The following is a 14,948-nucleotide window of genomic DNA, read 5'->3' as shown; positions in this document are numbered from 1 at the left end:
CAAGTGCTTCCTGGGGAAGTTGCCCACACATCTAGCATCAACTGTGGTAGATCGTCTCACTCAGCTGTACACAGAGGTAGACACAGTAATGCTGTCTCTTTAAATCTTAGACTGGTTTATTAAGTGTACTGCATAAACCAGTGCAGAGTTAGCAAAATAAACATGGCCTTTCTGGCCTACCTGGAAAACAAAACATAACAAATGGCACAATCCAAATTGCTGCGGGGATCCGCCCACTCCGGAAGCAAGCATAAAAAGTTTCAGCTTTCGTTATCACAAAACACAGCTTTGGAGTTCTCCTCTCCAGGCACACTTAACGCTAAATGAGCCAGAACACTGTGTATTTATCTTCTGGACTCCACCCTGGCGTGGAGTTATGGTGAACAGTCTCCCATCACTCTTCTCTCCACTGTTCACTAAACCTAGCCCTTAACATGGCTGATTAACCCCGCTCAGCACTCAATGTGCTGGAGCATTTTCCTAGGCTCATATCACTGAAGCTAATAACCTCAATGACACATATGTTCCATTCAGTACTTTGTAAGTGGTTTTGTCACACACCATATAGTCTTGGTTACTAGGCTGGTCAGTGCAAGTCACAGTTTTCACAGAAGATAGCTGTTTCTCATGCAAAAGAAATGTGTATTTGACACTTTTTTCAGAATAATCTGATATTTCTCAGAGCAGATATATATCTGATATGTCTCAGAGCAGCAGGTGCAATGACATCACTACATCATGCTGCTACATGGAACCTCAGTCCACTTATGGGGCACACCAGAGTAGTGTATTGGAACATGCCTAGTTGATAAGTTCTATTTTTTAATTGTCAGTAGTTGGGTGAAACTGGGGGCTATCACACTGTGTGTGTGTGAGGGGGGGGGCGTGAGGGCCACCATACTGTGTGGGTGGCTGTGAAGGCTATCCTTCTGTGTGTGTGTGTGGGATGACTGTGGACATCATAATGTGTGAGCTATTGATCAAGGTACAATGGCTGAATAGCAGAAGCAGTATGATTTATTGCTTTTTATTAGTTTTATAAAAAGCAGTAAACTTTATGACATTGATTAGCTGCTACTGATAAGAATATTTTACAATACGTGCTATCATAATATGTTATTAGTTGATAGCATACTTAATTATGCTCAATATTAGGTGATACAATTAATATGAAGTCATAATAATAATTATAATGAGCAGAACTAAATTCAGCCTGTTGGTTTGGCCCTTCACAATAGTCATGGTCTCTCATGTTGGTCTTTGGGAAAATAAATTGCCCACTTCTGGTCTAAACTAATGGAATTCAATACTAAATACATTATGTTTTGTTGGAGTAGCCTGTGATTTTATTATATCCAAACTTTTCCATTGGCCCAGTTTCCTTTTTGTAATTTTTAAAATGTAAAAAATAACAATATACCGTATATTTTTTTTCCTGAACAAAGAAAATGTGTCATCATTAAATTTACGCCTTTTAGAGATCATTTCATCTTCAATTTACTTAGCTGTTCACAAGGACAGTCATTTTAACCAGGGGTGCCCAAACTTTTACATGCCTCTGTAGTGATTCCATTTGTAATTTGTTAATTGTTATTTTAACCAAATCTAGTTGTGTGATGTTTTTGTTGGCATGGAAAGCAATTCTTTATTATATCTAGAGGTGGACAGTAAAATCTATAACATATAAGCCAAAGATTTCACGAACGCGATGGAGACTTACCAACTGTTAGATGTGTTGTTTTCTTTTGGGTAAACTGCCCACTGTAGAAATAAAGCTCAAAATTATGTTCCATTTTCCAGTCGCACAATAGAGACGTATTTGTTCCGAACAGAACGCTGTAGGTTCCATTAATATTGCAAAGCCAAACAGGATACTTTGGCGTTTTTAGCATGCTGCCCACCTGTCAGGAATTAACAAAATGTTAATGTCAAATTAATAAAGCATATAGACATACAAATTTCTTCTGTGACATGACTGCATGTGCTATTGGGACAGTCAGCAGTAGTATGGTCAGTATAGCCCACTAAACAATACTCAGGAGAAATAAACTAATTAGTAAGGAGAGATTCCATTAACTAAAACATAACTTTTAATATAATAACTAAAACTGTATAAACCCAGTGATAAACAAAAAAACACAAAGTGATAAAGTGCTTGTGGAAAGGTTACCAGTGCTTGCTAAAAAATGGTTTGGTCTCAGCACTTTCAGTTGAACTTGTTCTTAGCAGGTCAAAGGCACGCAGCAGTATAAATATTAAATGTAAGGGGAGGAATCTCCTTACATCCCTTATATTGCTCTTGCCCTTACAAAGGGCAGTCCCCAAGTAAGGCTGGTAAGATGTACCCACCAAAATGTATTGTATCTCCCTGTAGCATGCTTCATTTGAGTTGGTTTTGACGTGTCCAGTCGAAACTGATGGGTCGCCCTCCCAGGGCTGTGAGTTACTTGGTACTGGGCCGGGGTCTCAGAGAGAAGTGTCACAGCAGCGGTGACCCGGTCCGTGGCCCGGGCGCCCATGTAAAAGGGGTGAAACGTGGCTGATTATAGTTTGTAAGTGGATAATACGTGACGCCACCTGTGGTGATCGGCAATGAAGGGGTTAAGCCGACGCTGCAGACAGATCCTCTGGGACAGATGGTATATGGCAGCAAGATGTAATAGCTCCTCACAGGTAGAGCTGTAGTCCCAGGCCAGTGAGAATAGGTGTTGAGGAAGAGGGTGCAGTGTTAGGCACAGAGATGTAGCAGTGCTGTGGAAGTTGCAGGAAGAAGGCAAGGACACAACAGGGTGCAGTTTGTTTTACCTTTACTTTGCTTGGCAAATGCAGTCCAGAATCCAAGTTACAGATGGAGCAGGAGCTGGCCAGCCTGGAAGCAACTTAGGAATCTCTCTATGCAGATGGGTTGTGTAGTCTCCTTCCTAGCGCTTATTTTAGATACTTGCAGTACTGTTACACTGAAGTTCCACTTGCTTGTTCACTTTAGAACTCCCTCGTATGGCAGACAGCTGTAGCCTCCTTCCTCTGGCTCACATATTGCTGTTGTGCCTCCGAGTCTTATATGGGTACAGAGCATTTACAGCTTCCTATTCCTACAGTTTCTGCTGCAGGAACATCAGTATCCATATAACCTTGGAGACCGGGCTCCAGATCATGTGCTATAGCTGGGAATGAGCCTGAACTCTCTGCTCAATCTCCCAGCTCTTCTCCTCCATGTCCACACACGTTGCCCTCCTCACACGAACTGACTATTTTCCCTTCCTGGCCCCAGAGAGTAGCTCTTCCCCCAGTGTTTGGTTCAGATCTCCCTCTGCTGACCTGGAATGGAAACTGTGTCGTGTGTTGTGAATAACTGCTAGAGAGACCCTTCATTGCTTCCAAGCATGACATCACACTCCCTAGAAGGAAGGTAATGCCACTGTGGCGACACTGTGGCCACATTCCCCCCTAGTGCAATTCAGTACTCCCGGACTGAAGAAAAACATGTAAACATATAAACAATTATAAATGTAACAAGATTTCAAAAAGTGAAAAAAGTGAAAAATACAAAAACCAAAGCTCAAAAATAGTCCTGCTGACGATTAGTCCATGCGTCAATGTCCATGGCCCATTTCCTGAGCAAGTGGTAAAGTATGTACAAGTATTGTTTTGACCACACATAGTCCTGTGGCCCAATTGTCCATCAAAAAGAAAATATTCAAAAAGGGGTTCTTACAGAGTCTCTGTAGGCACAAATCTTGAAACGTTGCATATTTACATTTTAACATTACATAACTTACTTATATACGAAACCTTAAGGGTGGTATACCTTGGGTACTACGGACAGACCTGCGTAGCACTGGTGTTGTTGGGGACCTTAATGGTTGCCTTGTGTTAACTACTGGGGTAGTGTATGTTGAACTGGCTACACTACTGGTAGTTTTGCGAGCACTGGAATACTAGATTTCCTAGCACCACTTCTACTCACTGTGGGCATGACAGATTCACCACTGGCAGGGTGAGAATTCTCTTGTTACACTGCTAGTGTGGCATCCGCTGCCTGTACTTGCTGGTTTTCAGGGTGAGTCACTTCTTCTTGCACTACCAGTTGAGGAAAGGTCAAAACTGGCACCACTATGGCTTGATTCGCTCTAGTCCAATTTGCAGGGAATTCTCCGAGCACAGTGCTGACCTTTTCTTCTTCTTCCTCTATGGGCTGAAGGTTGTTTTGCTCTTCCATCTTTTCCTTTAGTTGGTCAGGGCACAGTTTCAGATGATCCCTCGGTACTGCTGATGAGGTTTCTCCTCCATCCTTACTAATAAGGCACACTTTGGTGTTGTCAAAGTTTGATGGTAGGACGGTGTAGGGTTCAGCTTCCCATTGGTCATCCAATTTATGCATCCTTCTTTTCCTCTTTAGGACTTGTTCTCCTGGTGACAAGGGAACTGCAGGTGTATGTTGATTGTAGGTCTTTTCCTGTTTTTGTCTTGCCTGAGCTAGACTCTTTTCTACACACTCTTGTACTCTTCGATATTGCTGCTGCCGTTCTGTATCCCAGTCAGCATCTGGTGATGTTACCTCAGGTGTAAGGACTCCTATATCCAAATCAATAGGCAACTTGCCAGGCCTCGCTCTCATCAGGTAGGCTGGGGTGCAGTTGGTGGAACTCACAGGAATGTGATTGCAGAGGTCGACCAGATCTGGCAACTTTTCTGGCCACAGATTCCTCTCTCTTCCAAAGGCAAGGTCTTCAGTAGATCGATCACCACCTGATTCATCTTTTCACACTTGCCATTGGTCTGTGGATGGTACGGTGTTGTCCTGATCTTCTTGCAACCGTACAAATTACAGAATTCCTGGAACACTTCTTCCTCAAAGGCTGGACCTTGATCTGTAAGCACTCGCTTGGGATATCCGTGTGGTCGACAAAAGTGCTATTGGAATGCTCTGGCTGCTGTCCTGGCTGTTTGATCCTTGACAGGCATGACTACCAGGAATCTCGAGTAGTTGTCAATGATGGTAAGAGCATAAACGTAGCCTGAACGGCTTGGGACCAGCTTCACATGGTCCAAGGCGACCAACTCGAGTGGCTGTTTGGTTATTATTGGCTGCAAAAGAGCTCGCTGGCTGTTACGGTCCCTTCTGCTCAGATTGCATTGTCCACACTCCCGGCACCAATTTTCAATAGCCTTCCTCATACCAGCCCAGTAGAATCTCTCCCAGAGCAAGGCTTCCAACTTCTTCCATCTGAAGTGTCCAGCTCCATTGTGGTATGCTTCCAAGTCCATTGATGCCTCCCTCTTTGGGACTACCACTTGCCAGACCAACTCATGAGTGTGGGCATTGATACTCCTCCGGCACAGCTTTCCCTCATAGAGGAAGAGCCTGACTCTTTCCTTCCACAACTGCTGGGTTTCTTCAGGAGCATCTGGATCTGGGCGTGAGTCAGCTTGTGACAGTAGCTCCTTTACCAGGCGGACTGCGGGGTCGCTATCCTGCGTTTCTGCCCAGTCATGATGAGGCAACGGATTTAGGGTGGCCTCTTTCACGATAGATCATCTGTTTCTCACCCCTTGGGCACATTGGGCTGCAATTGGCCGGTGGAAGGCAGGTAACTCGATTTCTTCAAGTGCCTCAGGGTCTTCTCCTGCATCTGGCAGGTTAGGCATTCTGGACAGCGCATCGGCATTGGCATTCTTGTGCCCTGCTCGGTAATTGATGGTAAATTCATAGTTAGACAACCGGGCCATCCATCGCTGCTCCAGTGCACCTAGTTTGGCAGTTTCCAAGTGAGTCAACGGGTTGTTGTCCTTGAAGATGGTAAACTTGGCTTAAGCTAGGTAATGCTTGAATCGTTCAGTCACAGCCCAGACTATGGCGAGAAACTCCAGTTTGAAGGAATTGTAGTTGTCAGGGTTCCTTTCAGTGGGACGAAGCTTCCTGCTGGCGTAGGAGATCACTCTTTCTTTGCCATACTGTACCTGTGACAGTACTGCTCCCAGTCTCATGTTGCTGGCATCAGTATACAGAACAAATGGTTGGTCATAATCTGGGAAGGCCAGAACTTCATCTCCTGTGAGAGTCATCTTCAGCCGAGTGAAGGATCTCTCCAGTTCCTCATTCCATTCAAATGTAGGACTCTTCTTTCTGGCTTTCTTGGGATGGCCTACCAGAAGATTTCGCATAGGTGTGGCTATCTCAGTGAAGCCTTTGATGAACCTTTGGTAGTAGCCTACCAACCCGAGGAATTGACGTACCTCATGGAGGTTGCTGGGCTTCTGACAGTCCCGGATGACAGTGATTTTTTCAGGATCCGGTGCCACACCTTCTGCACTCACTACATGACCGAGGTACTGTACCTTGGGCTTCAGGAGGTGGCATTTGGAAGGCTTCACTTTCAGGCCAAAGTTGGACAAGGCTTCAAACACCTCAGCCAGGTGCTTCAGATGGTCTTCATAAGTCTTGGAGAAAGCAATGACATCATCAAGGTACAACAGGACTGTCTCAAAGTTCTTGTGTCCAAGACAGCACTCCATTAGCCGTTGAAATGTCCCAGGGGCGGTGCAGAGCCCGAATGGCATGTAGTTGAACTCGCAGAGACCCATTGGTGTAGTAAACGCTGTTTTCTCCTTGTCTGCCTCTGCCACGGGAACCTGCCAATACCCACTAGTGAGATCTAAGGTTGAAAAATAGTTAACAGTTTTAAGTGCAGCTAATGACTCCTCAATTCTGGGTAATGGGTAGGCATCCTTATGTGTAATGCTGTTAATTTTTCTGTAATCAACACACATTCTCATGGTACCATCTTTCTTTTTCACAAAGACTATTGGAGCTGCCCAGGGGCTACAACTGTCTCTGATTACCCCAGCCTCCTTCATTTCCCACAACATACTTTTGGCACATTGATATTGTGTTGGGGGTATAGGCCGGTACCTTTCTTTAATGGGTGGATGATCTCCAGTGGGGATATGGTGTTGAACCCCTTTTGCCTTCCCAAAGTCTAGAGGGTGTTTACTGAATATCCGCTCACACTCCTGAGAAACTCGGTAGACCCCACTCTTTTGGTATGAAGGGGTGGAGTCAGTTCCCACATGCAGCTGCTGACACCACTCCTCCAGCTGCTTTACAGAGCCATTGTCCTCCACCTGGTTGGATGAGACCAAGGGCTCTGCTGCCTGTATTGCATTGTTACTGGCAGTTAGCAGCTTAACACTGTGGCATACCGAGGTATTGTGGCCTCCTCTTCCCCACAATTCAAGAGGCGTACAGGTACTCTCTCTTTGCGGACATCAACTACCCCTCTGGCTGTCAGGACAGTGGGCCGGCTATCAGAGTACACTGGCTCTACCAAGGCTTGGTAATCTTTTCCTCTGAGGCCGATGGCTGCCCGACACCAAATTAACATTTCACATCTGTGGGGTATCACAATGGGGAAAGAATCGCTTGCTGTGATGCTGCCAATTTCTCCGCCAGACAGTTCTACCTGCTGCCTTTGCATCAGGGCCTTGATCTCCTTCTGCAGGACTCGTTCACTGGAACCAGCAGTCTCGGCTACCTGTTGTAACAAAACAATAACCTCGGAAAGACAATTTTCAATCACATTAGTACCTAAGGTTACATTCTCGTCGATCAATGTCTACAACTAGAGTTGAGCGAAACGGGTCGAACAATTTCAAAAGTCACCGACTTTTGGCAAAGTCGGGTTTCATGAAACGAAACCCGACCCTAGGATGAGGTCGGCCACGAGGTCGGCGACTTACGCGCCAAAGTCGCGTTTCAAAAGTTTGTTTAGCGCTCTTTTTCAGCCAATCAGGATCCACGGATACTGTGGGCAACGTGATGACATAGACAGGGGTCACCACCATCTTTCAGAAGGGCATGCAAGTGATTGGCTTGCTTTGGTGGGCGTCACAGGGGTTATAAAAGGGCGTGCAGTGCACGCCGACCGCCATCTTACTTCTGCCGATCTTAGCATAGGGAGAGGTTGCTGATTCTGTAGGGAGAGCGTTAGGCAGGGAAGAAGAAAAAAAAACTGCTTCTGCTGCTAGCAATTTTGCCTGTGCAACACACCAGTCACTGTGTGTGCAGTGCAAGGGGAGGCTATATTGTGGTGGATCAGCGGTGTTGGTTGTTAGGCTGCCTTCTAAGGCTTCCTGACAGCTGCATTGCTGTTTCCCCACTGCTCTGCAAACTGCTTTTTTAAAAGCAATCCCAATTTTTTTTTTGTCCTGCTGAGGTACTGAGCGTGCATTTATTCACACCATACAGCGGTGTACGCTCCTCACACAGTACCGTGTAACGGCTGTTATCACAGCCACAGTGAAGCTATCTGTGTGTCACTGTGGAAGGATAAATGGAGGACTTGTTCCGTTCTTACAGACCTACACTCTAGGGAGATTCCTATTCTGCCCAATTCTACAATTCACTTTTTTCACACCTGTGCCATCGAGCCTGTGACAGCGCTCTGATATTCAGTGGGCCTCACACAATCCAAGTGTCCAGTGTCCACAAGTGTCTGCAGAAATTCAAAATCTCCCTTATCCTGTAGTCACTTTTTTCACACCTGTGCCATCGAGCCTGTGACATAGCGCTCTGATATTCAGTGGGCCTCACACAATCCAAAAGTGTCCAGTGTCCACAAGTGTCTGCAGAAATTCAAAATCTCCCTTATCCTGTAGTCACTTTTTTCACACCTGCTGCATCGAGCCTGTGACATAGCGCTCTGATATTCAGTGGGCCTCACACAATCCAAAAGTGTCCAGTGTCCACAAGTGTCTGCAGAAATTCAAAATCTCCCTTATCCTGTAGTCACTTTTTTCACACCTGCTGCATCGAGCCTGTGACATAGCGCTCTGATATTCAGTGGGCCTCACACAATCCAAAAGTGTCCAGTGTCCACAAGTGTCTGCAGAAATTCAAAATCTCCCTTATCCTGTAGTCACTTTTTTCACACCTGCTGCATCGAGCCTGTGACATAGCGCTCTGATATTCAGTGGGCCTCACACAATCCAAGTGTCCAGTGTCCACAAGTGTCTGTAGAAATTCAAAATCTCCCTTATCCTGTAGTCACTTTTTTCACACCTGCTGCATCGAGCCTGTGACATAGCGCTCTGATATTCAGTGGGCCTCACACAATCCAAGTGTCCAGTGTCCACAAGTGTCTGCAGAAATTCAAAATCTCCCTTATCCTGTAGTCACTTTTTTCACACCTGTGCCATCGAGCCTGTGACATAGCGCTCTGATATTCAGTGGGCCTCACACAATCCAAAAGTGTCCAATGTCCACAAGTGTCTGCAGAAATTCAAAATCTCCCTTATGCTGTAGTCACTTTTTTCACACCTGTGCCATCGAGCCTGTGACATAGCGCTCTGATATTCAGTGGGCCTCACACAATCCAAAAGTGTCCAGTGTCCACAAGTGTCTGCAGAAATTCAAAATCTCCCTTATCCTGTAGTCACTTTTTTCACACCTGTGCCATCGAGCCTGTGACATAGCGCTCTGATATTCAGTGGGCCTCACACAATCCAAAAGTGTCCAGTGTCCACAAGTGTCTGCAGAAATTCAAAATCTCCCTTATCCTGTAGTCACTTTTTTCACACCTGTGCCATCGAGCCTGTGACATAGCGCTCTGATATTCAGTGGGCCTCACACAATCCAAGTGTCCAGTGTCCACAAGTGTCTGCAGAAATTCAAAATCTCCCTTATCCTGTAGTCACTTTTTTCACACCTGTGCCATCGAGCCTGTGACATAGCGCTCTGATATTCAGTGGGCCTCACACAATCCAAGTGTCCAGTGTCCACAAGTGTCTGCAGAAATTCAAAATCTCCCCTGTCCTATAGACACCTTGTACATTGTTTTACATTACTATATAGTTTGTTGGATTTTGTCTACATTTCTACCAAAAATGAGGAAGGCTGGTGGAAGAGGCCGTGGAATTGGGCGGGGGTTGGCAGCTGGTAATGATGGTGTTGGTGGTGGATCTGATGGTAGTGGCAAAAGCAAAATAGGACCGAATGCAGGAGGTGTTGAGCCTGCGTCATCGTCTGGCTCCATAAGGCTTCGAAGGCTTAGTTTTCTAGGAGTTGGCAAACCGCTTTTAACGCCAGAGCATCAGGAAAAAGATTTGTCTTACATTGCTGACTCAGCCTCCAGCTCTATCGCCTCCTCTTCTGAAGTTGTAAAAAGTAAAAGCACTGAGTCGTCATTGGAGGCTCATGTTCATGAACCACACCTTTCCTTGTGTCCTTCACCCCAACCAAGATTGAAGGATGACGCAGGCCATACTACTGATTACTCCATGGAGCTGTTTTCACATACCATGCCTGGATTATCAAGTGAAATGGTGAATTACCCAGGCCAAGATGAATCTGACATGGAGTGCACTGATGCACAGCCGCTGATAGATGATTCTGCTGGTACATTCACTCAGAGCACTACATTGTCCTCGCAGTGTACAGAGCCAGATTCTGACCCTGATGAGACTCAGGTGCCCCTTCCCGCACACTATACCACCATACACGGTGACACAGAGGAAGGTGCACATGACATTGAAGAGGAGGTGATGGATGACCCAGTTGTTGACCCAGATTGGCATCCATTGGGGGAAGAGGGTGCTGCTTCCAACAGCTCAGATGAGGAGCATACACAGCAGACATCGACATCGCAACAGCTGTTATCTGGCAGGCCCGGAGCACTCCAAAGACAGGTTCCAAAAATCAAAAGAGTTGCTGGACAACTTGTCCAGAGGGTCAAAACATCACAGCGTGCTAGGCCGCAAAATGTCTGCCAAAGTAGGAAGAGTGCAGTGTGGCACTTTTTTGAACAAAATCCTCATGATCAGGCCAAGGTTATCTGTAAGAAGTGCGCAAAGACCTTTAGCCGAGGGAAAAATCTGAAAAATTTGAATACCAGTTGCATGCTTAGACATTTAACCAGCATGCACTTGCAAGCGTGGACACAACACCAAACCTCAAGTGCCACATGTGCAACTGATCACAAAGAAGGTAGTCAGCAACGCTACATTGTTTCCCCCACTGTAAGCCCACCGGTTAGCACAGCAGCAAATGTTGAGGTGTCGTTGCAAGGCCACAGCAGTCAGGGAATCCCACTGTTATATCAACGAAATACTGAATCTAGGCCATCAGAAAGAACACCAACTCCATCACCATCATCAACCCTCTCTCAGTCCGCCCTGCCCACCGCTACTTCCACCATATGCAGCTCTCAAGTCCAGCTCACCCTCCCAGACACTATGAGTAGGTCAAGAAAGTACTCAGTCTCTCATCCGCGTACACTGGGTTTGAACGCCCACATTGCCAAACTAATCTCGTTTGAGATGATGCCCTATCGGTTGGTGGAAAGCGCAGCTTTCCGCGAACTCATGGCCTATGCAGTACCACGCTATGACCTACCCAGTCGCCACTTCTTCTCTCGCAAAGCCATCCCAGCCCTCCACCATCATGTGAAAGACCGCATTGTCCATGCACTCAAGCAGTCAGTGAGTGGAAAGGTGCACCTCACAACTGATGCATGGTCCAGTCGGCATGGCCAGGGCCGTTACGTGTCCATCACTGCGCACTGGGTTAATGTGGTGGATGCAGGGTCCACAGGGGACAGCGGTGGTGGGACAGTGCTGCCTAGCCCACGGTATAGGAAACAGTTGGCTGTAGGCGTTCCACCCTCCTCCTCCTCCTCCAGAAGCGAAAGCTCGTCCACAGAGCGCAGTCGTACGAGCACTCCATCTGCAGCTGCCACTGTTGCACACGAGGTGTCCCCCTATCGAGCAGCTAGTGGAAAGTGTCAGCAGGCTGTGTTGCAGATGATGTGTTTGGGCGACAGACACACCGCCGAGGTGCTGGCCGAGTACTTGAAGCGACAAACTGAGTCATGGCTGGGCAGTGTACATCTTGAGGCAGGCAAGGTAGTTAGTGATAACGGCTGTAATTTTGTGGCAGCCATAGCCCTTTCAAAACTCAGCCACATACCTTGCTTGGCTCACACCTTGAACCTGGTGGTGCAGTGCTTCCTCAAAAATTATCCGGAGTTAACAGCCCTGCTCCATAAGGGGCGAAGACTGTGCGCGCACATCCGCCGGTCGCCTGTACACTCCGTTCGTATGCAGAAGCTGCAGCGATTGCTCCACCTTCCCAACCACCGCCTCATTATCGACATTGCAACAAGGTGGAACTCCACCCTGCACATGGTGGAGCGGCTGTGCGAGCAGATGCAGGCCATAATGCATTTGTGGGAGGATACACGGCCAGGCACTTTGAGAGCAGACATGGAGTTGACAGGTGTGCAGTGGTCGAAGCTGAAAGACCTCTGTAAAGTCCTTCAGTGTTTTGAGGCATGCACACGGCTGGTAAGCGCAGACGATGCCATCCTAAGCATGAGCATCCCACTTATGCGTCTGCTCATGCAAACTTTGACGCACCTTAAGGAGCAGGCGTCTGCAGCCAATGTTGACGAGGAGGAAGAGGTGGAGGGAATCGTTGATGACATTCAGCTATTGTCTGCTCAGGGACCTCTCCTGGACGAGTTGAAGGAAGAAGAGGAGGAGGAGGATGATGATGGGGATGATTACTTAGGGGAGGAGGATGCATCTCGTGGGGCAAGTGAAAATGTTGGCGTGGCAAGGTCTGGTACAGGGTTTGTGCGTGACTGGAGGGATGTGGATTTGCCAGAAAGTGCTCCTCCAACCAGCACTCGCAGTGCATCACTGACACCGGGAACATTGGCCCACATGTCAGATTATGCCTTGCGGATCCTAAAAAGGGACCCCCGCATTGCCAAAATGATGAACGATGACGACTACTGGTTGGCCAGCATCCTGGATCCACGCTATAAAGGCAAATTACAAAACATCATGCCACAGGAGAACCTTGACCTAATATTGGCTAATAAACAAGCAACTCTGGTAAATCGGTTGCTTGAGGCATTCCCAGCACACAGCAGCGGTGATGGTTCTCACACGAGCCGTACGGGCCGGGGGCAGCTTGGCAGAGGTGTTCATGGTGCACACAGCAGAAGTGGCGTTGGAGACAGGGGTTTCATGACAATGTTATGGACTGATTTTTCAAGTACCGCTCACACAACTGGTAATACAGCATCGATGGAAAGTGACAGGAGACAGCAGTTGTCAACTATGGTTACAAACTACTTTTCCTCCCATATCGATGTTCTCCCACACAGGTCATTCCTCTTTGACTATTGGGCCGCTAAACTGGACACCTGGCCTGAAGTGGCACAATATGCCTTACAGGAGCTCGCTTGCCCAGCTGCAAGTGTGCTATTGGAAAGAGTCTTCAGTGCAGCTGGATCAATCCTGACAGAAAAAAGGACCCATCTGTCAACCCAAAATGTGGATGATCTAACCTTCATTAAAATGAACCATGCATGGGTTTCCAAGGATTTTGTCCCACCTTCCCCTGATGACACATAGGGTGACAGAAAAATGGCTTGCTTTGGTCCACCTCTTCCTGGGACTTGACCTATTTCGCCTTTTGCATCAGCTGAATGTCCAACATCAACATATGCCACTTTCTAAAACTCCCTAACTGTGCTGCCTCCCACCACCACCACCTAGCGCACGACACCGTGCGAGTGCCGTTGCCCTGGACAGGTGGGTAGGCCGACTCTTGGGCGCGGGCACTGGCACAGGGTCCCTCATAGTGCAATCAAGTGTCTCTGGCGGTGGTGGTGCACACCCGCCGTCAGACACACCGCCGTACTATGAGGGGCCCAGTGCCAGTACCGACGCCCACGAGTGGGCCCCCCTTGCTTGGGCAGGGCCCCAGCATTTGCAATCTTTACCTCTCCCTGCTCTTCCGCTGTGTAGTCTGGGCCGTCAAATCCATACTGTGCCTGACACCGTCTGAGCCTGCCTCCTGATGTATAGACATATCTTTTGAATGTGTACGCTATCCATACATGTTATCCGGGGATACGGTACCCTTTCTCACCTTTGTGCAATCACTTGCAAGCCATACTGGGCCTAACACCGTCTGAGCCTGCCTCCTGATGTATAGGCATATCTTTTGAATGTGTACGCTATCCATACATGTTATCCGGGGATACGGTACCCTTTCTCACCTTTGTGCAATCACTTGCAAGCCATACTGGGCCTAACACCGTCTGAGCCTGCCTCCTGATGTATAGACATATCTTTTGAATGTGTACGCTATCCATACATGTTATCCGGGGATACGGTACCCTTTCTCACCTTTGTGCAATCACTTGCAAGCCATACTGGGCCTAACACCGTCTGAGCCTGCCTCCTGATGTATAGACATATCTTTTGAATGTGTACGCTATCCATACATGTTATCCGGGGATACGGTACCCTTTCTCACCTTTGTGCAATCACTTGCAAGCCATACTGGGCCTAACACCGTCTGAGCCTGCCTCCTGATGTATAGACATATCTTTTGAATGTGTACGCTATCCATACATGTTATCCGGGGATACGGTACCCTTTCTCACCTTTGTGCAATCACTTGCAAGCCATACTGGGCCTAACACCGTCTGAGCCTGCCTCCTGATGTATAGACATATCTTTTGAATGTGTACGCTATCCATACATGTTATCCGGGGATACGGTACCCTTTCTAACCTTTGTGCAATCACGTGTAATCCATACTGGGCGTGAGAACGGCTGGCGAGCTGTTAAGCAAGCTACAGCACCTGTGGTTTGCACACGTAAGTTTTTCATTTTTTCAGGAATGACGGTTAGGCCTAATTCCGGAACTGCGGTTGACCTGCACTTACTGGGAAATCATCGTTCGCGAGTAATAATTGTAATCAGTGATCCCCATCACTAACGTTGTTCAGCGGGTTATCTGCACCTGTAAGTGACAAACGCTGGCCTTTTCAGTGTAGCGCACATGCAGCCACGGACATGTAAGGGCATGACACACCAGTTATTGGCCAATCTCATGTGCCAGAGCCTCACGTGTCCCTCTAGTAAGC

At 47.3% G+C, this 14,948-nt stretch overlaps 1 protein-coding gene across 1 annotated transcript in view; it reads right to left on the bottom strand.

The window, feature by feature from the left end:
• MINDY4B (MINDY family member 4B) overlaps positions 1 to 14,948 on the bottom strand; it is a 164,451-nt gene that overhangs the window by 7,728 nt on the left and 141,775 nt on the right. The window contains exon 12 of the mRNA XM_073579063.1: positions 1,721 to 1,901. Within this exon, the coding sequence (XP_073435164.1) occupies positions 1,721 to 1,901 (181 nt within the window). The remainder of the gene's footprint in view (positions 1 to 1,720; positions 1,902 to 14,948) is intronic.

Source organism: Dendrobates tinctorius, unplaced genomic scaffold (assembly GCF_039654945.1).
Source record: "Dendrobates tinctorius isolate UK_male_01 unplaced genomic scaffold, ASM3965494v1 ptg000060l, whole genome shotgun sequence".
Classification (NCBI taxonomy): Eukaryota; Metazoa; Chordata; class Amphibia; order Anura; family Dendrobatidae; genus Dendrobates; species Dendrobates tinctorius.
This window is presented reverse-complemented; position numbering and strand designations above follow the sequence as displayed.